This window comes from Dendroctonus ponderosae, unplaced genomic scaffold (genome assembly GCF_020466585.1).
Source record: "Dendroctonus ponderosae isolate FM_Combo_2020 unplaced genomic scaffold, Dpon_F_20191213v2 Dpon_F_20191213_11, whole genome shotgun sequence".
Lineage (NCBI taxonomy): Eukaryota > Metazoa > Arthropoda > Insecta > Coleoptera > Curculionidae > Dendroctonus > Dendroctonus ponderosae.
In genome coordinates, this window is record NW_026017213.1 from 2,023,018 (window position 1) to 2,033,942 (window position 10,925).

Genomic DNA, 10,925 nt, shown 5'->3' on the forward strand with positions numbered 1-10,925 from the left:
TTCGGGTATTTTTTCGAAATTGATTCATGGCACACTTTTGCGAAAAATCTCCACTCGCCACTTTAGCAAGAATTTTTTGCTCTAAAAACAAAGCGTTTCTTTACAACAAAAATCGATATAGACAAAGCACCTGCAAAACTGGGGTGGTTTGTTTTACAAAAATTTCCGCGACTGGAGAAAAAGTTTTTTGGCCTTTTTTTGGAAAATGTCCCCTAAATACGTTGGAGCAGGCGCGACATTTGACCAAGAGCACTTTTTTCCGATAGGAAGCATCGTTTGGGACAAAAGAAGTAAAATGTGAAAATCAACCGAAATCCTTTTGAGAAAGAAAAGGAAGAAATGGTTTTTTCAAAAGTGTCTCTTTCCAACGCGTCTCATATGCACCAAATTCTCGCCAAAATGACGAATCTTTCGAAAAGAATTCTTCCGATCTCTCCGGATTAATTACCTTAGTCCAGGACGGACATTTTTTCAACCGCACCTTTTTTCGATAGAACGCCCTGTTTACGAGTAAAAAAAATTAAGTGTGAAACTCACGCACGAAATCTTCAAACCGTTAAGGCTCGCAGAATTTTTGGCCCAAAACAAAGAATTATTTTCTAAAATGTTTCCTTTACAACGCGTTTAATGTGAACGAAATACGTGCAAAACTGGGTTGGTTTGTCTTGGATAAAGTCCCTAGGCCAAAGTGGGAAAACTTTTGATGAGCTGTTCGGGTATTATTTCGAAATTGATTCATGGCACACTTTTGCGAAAAATCTCCACTCGCCACCTTAGCAAGAATTTTTTACTCTTTTCTGCGTTTCCTTACAAAAAAAATTGATATAGACAAAACACCTGCAAAACTAGGGTGGTTTGTTTCACAAAAATTTCAAAAAAAAAGACTGGAGAAAAGGCTTTGGGAGCTAAACGGAAAAGTTTCTTGGCCATTTTTTCGAAAATATCGAATAAATACGTTGGAGAAGGCCCGACATTTATTTGACCAAGAGCACTTTTTTCCGATAAGAAGCATCGTTTGGGACAAAAGAAGTAAAATGTGAAAATCAACTGAAATCCTTTCGAGAAATAAAAGGAAAAAATGGTTTTTTCAAAAGTGTCTACAAGGCGTTTCATATGCACCAAATTCACGCCAAAATGACGAATCATTCGAAAACAATTCTTCCGATCAGCTTCGAAAGAAAAACCTTTTACAGGCTCCTAAGGCGGGGACTTATTCAAAATCGATTGAAAATGTCAAAACTCCGATTACTTGTTCAGGCTGGCCTGAAGAAAAAAAAAGACAAAAATTGAGCTTAAGAAAAAAATACGTTTTCCATTTAAATGTTATGCTCAGAAAACTGCAATTATCATCCAAAGGATCCCGAACAGGCGCAGCTTGATAGCATATATAAACTCTTGAAAAAAACCTTGTACTACAGCCTTGTAAATCAACCAAAAGAAACCCAGATGGAACTCAATTAATCAAAACACAAGACTTGTAAATGGAATATTTGGCTACACTCAAAACTTTAGTTTAAATGTTTCCTCCCCACCCTAATACAGCCCAATCCTAACGGAAACTACTGTCAGCTGTCAGCTGTCAGCTGTCAGATGGGTGTAATGGCGGCAAATTCAACTAATATCCGGAAAAATCCGGATACGCTTAACCTAGAAACGCCCTCCTCAAAGATATCGAACATTACGTTTTATCGATTATTACACAATAAGCGACCCTGATTTCTTATCAATGAAATTGCCAATGACCTAAATTGAAATATGCTCGAGTCGCCAGATTCCACAAATCAATTGGCATTATCAGCATAGTGGATATCCAACGGAATGACTATGTATAAATAGATATGTTTAAATTGCGACATCGACCAACCACGTGAATTTCGCAGTCGGTTCAATAATTCTCAACAAATCAGTTAACCTAAAGCGCGCCGTCGAGCCAACAGTGGTTAAGCCAGCCCCTGAGTGGTCGTAACCGTTAATTATCATAACCTTGACATTGCCAAACTGTATCACCTGCGTGTTTCCTAACCTTAGATTCTCTTCAGCGAAAATTGGAAATGTTTAGAGTTTAGTCGGTGGTGATTTTTTTCCCAAATAAAAGGGAGCAAGTGGCCGTTTGGAGACGCCGGAATGGACTCGACGAAGAAGTTCGACAATCCCAGTCCGGAAGAATCGGCCAGCTGGTTGAACAAACTCTTCTTTTGGCAAGTTTTATGGATTTAACTATTCGAACGCGCCCAATAGCGTGTGAATGTTCCCAGGCCGTTCTAACCAACCAGATGTGCCGATGTACTAATTATATCCGGTTAATGTTTGTTGCGGTCGGTTTTCTTTTGCAGCAAGCACGTTTTATCTCACCATTGATTTATCAGTTTTAATAAAAATTGCCATTTTATTTTAATAATTTTCATTTCGTACAATTTTTTTCAAAAACAAGCGTTTTTCCTGAAAGAAAAAGTTGCCGATTTCAAATAATAAAGAATCGATATTTGAACTTCTCAGTTTAATTAATACATTTTTCCCGACAAAAGTTCTAATTTCGTTTAATTTGCGTCTTTTTTATATTATCACTTCTTTTGAGATGTTGATGTTCATGATCTCATCTCTTTAGAAGGAGAATTTTTGCTCATTTCTCTGTAGTCGTTCTGTAAACGTGACCAATCTGCGTTTAATTTATTGTCATTAATGTTTAATTCTGTTTAAACATTTTTTAATTAAATCCACTTCACATTTCCATCTCTTTGTGTATTAATTTCGCCCATTTATCTCTGCTTTTATTAATTTGCATGAGCATTTAACGTTTATTTTAGTGTGTGATCTCAAGATGTCTTCTTTTCTAGCATTATTTATACCTTGTTTTGTGCAATATTTCGGAACAGAAACTGTTTAAAGGTTTCCTTTTGAAGCTGATTAATTTTTCGAGTTTTTAGGCCGTCGTAAAAGAGTTTCTTCCGGAATTTTTTTAAGCTCGAAAAACTTGCCAGTTTTGTTTCTTTCAATTTTTGTAATTTTTTGATTTAGGTACTTCTACATCTTTTTGCATTAGCAAAATAAATAAATTGATAAATAATCCGGGTTTCGGGCGATCTTAAAAACTTTCCAAGACTGAAGGATTCAATCGAATCTCTTCGATAAATAATGAGAATTTCAAGTTTGTACATGAGCTCGCTTCAAGTTTCCAGTACCTAATGATTTTTCATTACATTCACAAGTTTTCTTTACAGATGATGAGAACTTCAAGTTGCTACTTGATTTAAAGTTACGATTTTTTAAAATAAAACCGCGTAAATGTGTTAAGTTGGTCATTTTGTGCCAAAATTTATTTGGTTGCCAAACATCCAAATATCACTCGGTTTCAATGAGGTTTCAAGAACTTCAAGCTTCAAATGTCTTGTATCGACGGTAAAAATTTCAAATTTATGCTTGATTGCCATTGAAAGTTACGATTTTTAAAAATAAAACCGCGTAAGTGTGTAAAGTTGGTCATTTTGTGCCAAAATTGATTTGGTTGCCAAACATCCAAATATCACGCGGTTTCAATGAAGTTTCAAGAATTTCAAGATTCAAGTGTCTTCTATCGACGGTAAAAATTTAAAGTTTATGCTTGATTGCTGTTGAAAGTTACAATTTTTTAAAATAAAACAGCGTAAGTGTGTAAAGTTGGTCATTTTGTGCCAAAATTGATTTGGTTATCAAACATCCAAATATTACGCGATTTCAATGAAATTTTAAGAGCTTACATAAAAGAATCTCTCCTATGGACAGGAAAATATCGAGTTTATGTTTATCCGTAATTAAAAGTTACGATTTTTTAAATAAAACCGCGTAAGTGTTTAAAGTTGGTCATTTTAAGCCAAAATTGATTTGGTTACCAAACATCCAGATATCACGCGATTTCAATGAAGTTTTAAGAACTTCAAGATTCAAGTCTCTTCTATCGACGGCAAAAATGTCTAGTTTATGTTTGATCGCTATTGAAAGTTACGATTTTTTAAAGGAAAGTGCGTAAGTGTGTAAAGTTGGTCATTTTGTGTCAAAATTGATTTGGTTACTAAACATCCAAATATCGCGCGGTTTCAATAAAGTTTCAATAACTTCAAGATTCAAGTGTCTTCTATCGACGGTAAAAGTTGCAAGTTTATGCTTGATTGCTATTGAAAGTTACGATTTTTTAAAATAAAACCGCGTAAGTGTGTTAAGTTGATCATTTTGTGCCAAAATTGATTTGGTTATCAAACATCCAAATATTACGCGATTTCAATGAAATTTTAAGAGCTTACATAAAAGAGTCTCTTGTATGGACAGGAAAATATCGAGTTTATGTTTATCCGTAATTAAAAGTTACGATTTTTTAAATAAAACCGCGTAAGTGTTTAAAGTTGGTCATTTTAAGCCAAAATTGATTTGGTTACCAAACATCCAGATATCACGCGATTTCAATGAAGTTTTAAGAACTTCAAGATTCAAGTCTCTTCTATCGACGGCAAAAATGTCTAGTTTATGTTTGATCGCTATTGAAAGTTACGATTTTTTAAAGGAAAGTGCGTAAGTGTGTAAAGTTGGTCATTTTGTGTCAAAATTGATTTGGTTACCAAACACCCAAATATCGCGCGGTTTCAATAAAGTTTTAATAACTTCAAGATTCAAGTGTCTTCTATCGACGGTAAAAATTGCAAGTTTATGCTTGATTTCTGTTGAAAGTTACGATTTTTTTAAATAAAACAGCGTAAGTGTGTAAAGTTGGTCATTTGCGGTTTCAATGAAGTTTCAAGACCTTCAAGATTCAACTGTCTTCTATCGACGGTAAAAATTTCAAATTTATGCTTCATTGCTGTTGAAAGTTACGATTTTTTAAAGGAAAGTGCGTAAGTGTGTAAAGTTGGTCATTTTGTGCCAAAATTGATTTAGTTACCAAACATCCAAATATCACGCGGTTTCAATGAAGTTTCTATGACTTCAAGATTCAAGTGCCTTCTATCGACGGTAAAAATTTCAAGTTTATGCTTCATCGCTATTGAAAGTTACGATTTTTTAAAATAAAACCGCGTAAGTGTGTAAAGTTGGTCATTTTGTGCCAACATTGATTTGGTTTCCAAAGATCCAAATATCACGCGGTTTCAATGAAGTTTCAAGAACTTCAAGATTCATGTTTCGTCTATCGACCGTAAAAATGTCAAGGGTTACATTTGCTCGCGATAAAAAGTAACGATTTTTTTAAAGAAAAGTGCGTAAGTGTGTAAAGTGGTAATTTTGTGCCAAAATTGATTTAGTTACCAAACATCCAAATATCGCGCGGTTTCAATGAAGTTTCTATAACTTCAAGATTCAAGTGTCTTCTATCGACGGTAAAAATTTCAAGTTTATGCTTCATCGCTATTGAAAGTTACGATTTTTTTAAACTAAAACCGCGTAAGTGTGTAAAGTTGGTCATTTTGTGTCAACATTGATTTAGTTACCAAACATCCAAATATCACGCGGTTTCAATGAAGTTTCAAGAACTTCAAGATTCAAGTTTCGTCTATCGACCGTAAAAATGTCAAGGGTTACATTTGCTCGCGATAAAAAGTAACGATTTTTTTAAAGGAAAGTGCGTAAGTGTGTAAAGTGGTAATTTTAAGCCAAAATTGATTTGGTTACCAAACATCCAACTATTGCGCGATTTCAAAGAAATTTTAAGAGCTTACATATAAAAGTCTCTCCTATGGAAAGTAAAAAAATCGAGTTTATGTTTATCCGCAATTAAAAGTTACGATTTTTTAAATAAAACCGCGTAAGTGTTTAAAGTTGGTCATTTTACGCCTAAATTGATTTGGTTAGCAAACATCTAGATATCACGCGATTTCAATAAAATTGCAAGAACATCAAGACTCAAGTTTCTTATACAGGTTGCATGAATTTCATGTTTCTACTTGATCTCACTTGAAAATCTTTATTTTTTTTAAGAAAGCATTCTAGAGTGGAATTGGCCATTCCCCAATTGGCAGCGATTAGGGCACAGCGCCGATCTCTGTGGAACTCAAACCTTCACATTTTTGCGAATAATTCGAAAACCATAAATAATTATTTCAGATAAAACATCTGAAATAAAATGACGTAAAAATTTGGAGGTAAAAGCGAAAATGCCAAAAATACAAAGTTCCCTTTGAAAAACCATAGTTGATTACTAAACCCGTTTAACACGCTCCCGGTGTATTAAAAATAACTTTTAAAACCACTTCTACTCCACGCCAAAAACTAAAAATATCACACTTTGACGCCTTAATGAGCCATCCAGTATATACATAAAAATTTCCTTAATTTGAACGCAACATGATTTAGCAAAATCTACAAGGAAAACCCGCAGTTAATAAATGTATGCGAATGAATGGTGAGAACTTTGTTCGGTTAGTGAAGAAATAAGCAATTTGCTGGTGATTGGAGACGTTAATTGACTCTTAATTATTCATTATCATTTATTACGAAGAAAAGTTCCCAAGAAAACCGTTTGTTTTTCAGTGGCGCGGATTTTTTCAATCTAATAATTGTGGAAGCTAAAGAAAACGAAATCAGAGATCAAAAAACTCTAAAAACTGATTGGTTTTGATATTGTTCCAGTTGGGTGCTGCCATTTTTCAAACTCGGCTACCAAAAGGACTTGCAAGTCAAAGACATCTACAACACAACCAAAGGCGACTTGTCCCAACCTTTAGGAGACATTTTAGAAAGGTATGATAATGCAGGAATGTTTTTAGTAACGAGTTTGTTTTTTTTTATTTTTTTTTAAGTTAATGACGCGAAATCTTATCAATTTTACGTTGGTTAATCGCAAGACACTCTTCAATTAAGCGAATGTCTGAGGCACTTAATTAAAGTTACAAGTTTTCAGCCAGGGTTTTTTGCATGCGAACATATTGAAACCTCTTACAAACAATTAACATTTTCACTATCAGTTTCGAGCGAGCAGAAATTGTTCGTCATTTCAATTTATCAATTTTTCGTTGATTCTCATTAATTACTTTGTACGATTGAGGTCACGTACCAAGTCATCTGCTTCGCATTAATCAACACAGTGCATAAACTATTATGTATTGGAATATTCAGAACGTAGTTTATCCGGCTGATAAATTTCCGCGTTTAAAAATTCTTGTTCGAAAAAATTTGCGACATGGAAAGAAACGAAACTGGTGTTTTTAGCGTCCTAAACGCCCGAAAAACTCAACAGTTTCGTTGTTTTTCCACGTTCGATATTTCAAGGCTTAAAGATTTAACTCTCTCAAAGATCATAAAAATTTCAGGCCTCTACTTGATCTCGTTTGAGTTACCATTTTTTACAGAAAATCGCGTAAATGTGATAAACTTGCCGTTTTAAGTCAGATTTCTCTTGTATAGAAAACACCAGTATTTCGTGCGATTTCAATTACATTTTAAGCACTTAAATATTAAAATATCCTCGATAGATAACGCGAATTTCAAGTTCCTACTTGATCTCGATTGGAAATTACTATTTTTTAAAGTATGTAAGGAAGCGAAATTCTTCAAGCCCGCATCGACTTGATAGCGAGCACCCGAATTTTGCGCGACTCTGAATTTCAAGTTTCTGTTTGAAGATGGACCGCAATCGTGTTGCGAAACGTCAGGAAGAATTCCTTGTCCACACCGGCCTAAAGCGCGAAAAATTCTCCAGTTTCGTTTCTTTCCACGTTTCTGATGTCTTTTTTAGTTTTTTAGTCAGTGTTGTTTTCATAAGTTTAACCCACACCCTTTCTGATTTGTGCTCTCTAGTAGATTTTGACGCATTTTCGTCGTTCGTCGACGTGATTTTTTCCTAAAATTCACGTTACTTGGACGTATTTGTCTCGTCTTTCTCCCGTCATTCTCACGTTCAGTATAAGTCCTGATATAAAGATGTTTCTACTGAAGTTAAACATTGAAATGTATGAATGATTTAAACACTTTATCTCTAGTACCGACTACGTAAAGCCACTAATAATATACAGGGTGATCTCGAAAGGTTTACTTTAGATCCTTAGATTTCTCACAAAAAAAAAACATTTTTTTCTGACATTTTGTGGCTTGAGGAAAATAATTTTGCCAGACGTGATTATCTCGTCAAATTGTCCCCGTTTTTGAACAAAGTGTTTTTGGGCCACAACAGTCGTCAATAGGACGTGACTTCCCGTTCTACTCAGTTCCTAAGTTTTAATTGAATTTTCTTTCCTTTGTGTCCTTCAGAACTGAACATCTGTGGTTCTTTTGGGATGTGGATGATCATGATTCTATTCCTCTCTTTAAAAGGGGTTTTTTGCTCAATTTTACCTGGTCATTCTGTAAAAATGGTAATTTCAAGCTTTTCTACCTTTACAGCCTTAACTTTTTATGTTTTCCACTATTCATTTTCATCCTTTTTCTGGGTTTAGATTTTTAATATTTGGCGCTAGTTCAAGTTTACGTGTGATTCAAGATGTATCTGACGTGTATTATCGCGTCATATTTTTCGCATATTTGTCCATGTGATTAGTTCAGCTTTTAAATGCGTTTTCTATGTTCTTATTTCCTTGAATATTAACAAATTTTTCAGATATTGATGTTTATTGTTATTTGCGGCACACCTCTGAAGGTGCAAGCCACTCGTGTTTGCGAAACGTCGGGCCGAAATTCGTTTCCACGACAACTTAAGAGCACAAAAAGCTCTGTGCCTTTATAAAATCGTGTAACCGATTTTCTCCCTGACGTTTGGCCAGCACGAGAAACTGGCATCTTCAGAGCGTCTGAGTAATACTGATTTCCCTGGATTTTCTGCACATGAACATCAAGATCACATATCTAAATCAACTCTAAAATTGGGAGTTTTAGAGCCATTTTTCCTCAAAAACTTGTTCCCTCAGACGAATTATCTCCATTACAGAAACTGGAACGAAGAAGTGCTTCGAGCTCAAAAATCTGGAAAACGTCCCAGCTTAAAACGGGCAATATGGAAAACCATCGGCAAGTCCTACATGTTCATCGGCTTCCTAATATTCCTCAACACTTTCCTAATAAAGTAAGTCAGCTGAAACTCCTCCAGGGAAGATTGGTAAGCTTCGCATTTATTTGCAGAATGACCCAGCCAATTGTCTTGGGCCGTTACATCAAGTACTTTGAGAAGAGCTCAACTCGTGACGCCACCACGGGATGGTCGCTCGGAAGTGGCGTGATATTGCTGGCCTTTTTGAACATGGTTGCCATGCATTACACTATCGTCAACTGTTCCAGGGTGGGGATGAGAGTGCGCATAGCCTGCTGCTCCTTGATTTATCGAAAGGTACTGCAAGTCTTTTATCCAGGGTGATTCAAATTTGGTGCCACGCCGCTTGAGGATGAGATATTTGCAAAAAGCTAAAGGGAAAACTTTGCAACTATGCATTTAATGGCGTTCGCGAGTTCGAAAGTCCAGACGCCCCCTGGTGGGTAAAATTAGAACTGCAAGCTAAGTAGTAATTTGACAGTTGTTTTGTTGACATGGGTGTCACATTGATGTTGACATCTGATTGTAATTTGTTTTGTTTTGTTCTAATCAACTTTTAAAGCAGCTTTTAAAGAGATAGAAGCAGATCGAAAAGTGTGTAAGTATTGTTTTATATTATAAATGTCATCAGCTCCAATAAATAAGCAAGTCTAACAAGTCTCAACTGTCACTCGACAACGAGTCATTTGACGTTTTGCAGCGGCGCGGTAGTTGAACTCGCGAATAGCTTTTCGATAATTTTACTTTGACTTTATTAGATTAATTGCTTCTAATCTTGCTTCTAATAAACAAATTTAGAATCGTGACAGCAAAGATAAACTTTATGCATGCTCGACATGGTTACGCATTTAAAGTTTTGAAGAGCGCAATTTCGAATCTAACCACAAAAGAAAGTGGCGCCAATTTGAATCATCCTCATCCTGCACATGGTGGGTTGTAAGGTCTGTTTGAGTAGTTGCTGCGATTGAATCACATTTCGTCCGGAAAAACTGCTGCTGGCCAATTGGTCAATTTACTATCCAATGATGTGGTTCGATTTGATTTCGCCCTGGCTTTCCTCCACTACATCTGGATAATGCCCTTGCAAGGAATAGCCGGCTTGATTGTTATGTACAGTTACATACAAACTGCGGCTTTTCCTACCATGCTGGTGATGACCATTCAGGCAGTTCTGGGACAAGGTGAAATCCATTCGTTAGCACGAACTGAAGTTTTACGAGTTTCGTCCCTTTCAGGCTACTTATCCAGGCTGCAAGGGAAGTTCCGGGGAAAAATCGCCACACTCACCGACCAAAGAGTGAAGTTAATGAATGAAATCACGTCGGGGATTCAGGTGATTAAAATGTATGCTTGGGAGAAACCGTTTGAAAAAATTGTGGAGTTTTCACGCAGGTAATGGTAATCAGCTTTGGCTAGTGCAGCCCAGTTTGTAAAAAAGGTCTTGTAGAAAAGAAGTCAACATGATTGCCCGAAACTCGTACATCCGAGGCTTTTCTTCGGCTTTGAACATTTTTGTCGAGCGCGCTACTCTTTACATCGCTGTTATTTCCTACGTCCTACTAGGAAACCGGATAACAGGTAGGCGTGGCCTAAGTCCCATCTCCAACTAGATTCACTTCATTTTCTTCTACAGGCGAGGTGGTTTTCTCAGTAGCCCAGCTGCTCAACACCATACAATTGTACATGTCAATATTCTTCCCACTGGCGCATTCCTCGTATGAGGAAGCCAAAGTGTCGGTGCGAAGAATCGAGGAGTTTTTAACCATGGAGGAAATCCCAGCTCTCACATATTCGGACGACGGTAATTTGCCCTTGAATCGACTAGTTGCTCTAAGTGAATTTGGTGTTCAATAGGAGTAGCTGCGGCGGAAAATACGGGAGGAATTCGGCTAGTGAAAGCCAGGGCGAGTTGGCTGCCCAATCCAATCGCCCATACTCTATCGGACAT

At 36.3% G+C, this 10,925-nt stretch overlaps 1 protein-coding gene across 1 annotated transcript; it reads left to right on the plus strand.

Moving 5' to 3' along the window:
- Positions 1 to 1,830: 1,830 nt before the first annotated feature.
- Positions 1,831 to 10,925, plus strand: LOC109546603 (ATP-binding cassette subfamily C member 4; the record flags this gene model as incomplete). The annotated part of the gene is given in 9 exon segments (XM_048662695.1): positions 1,831 to 2,198; positions 6,589 to 6,699; positions 8,879 to 9,013; positions 9,070 to 9,274; positions 9,933 to 10,158; positions 10,213 to 10,369; positions 10,425 to 10,555; positions 10,611 to 10,778; positions 10,832 to 10,925. Coding segments are annotated over 9 exon segments (1,301 nt in total), but the record flags the coding sequence as incomplete, so codon positions are not given.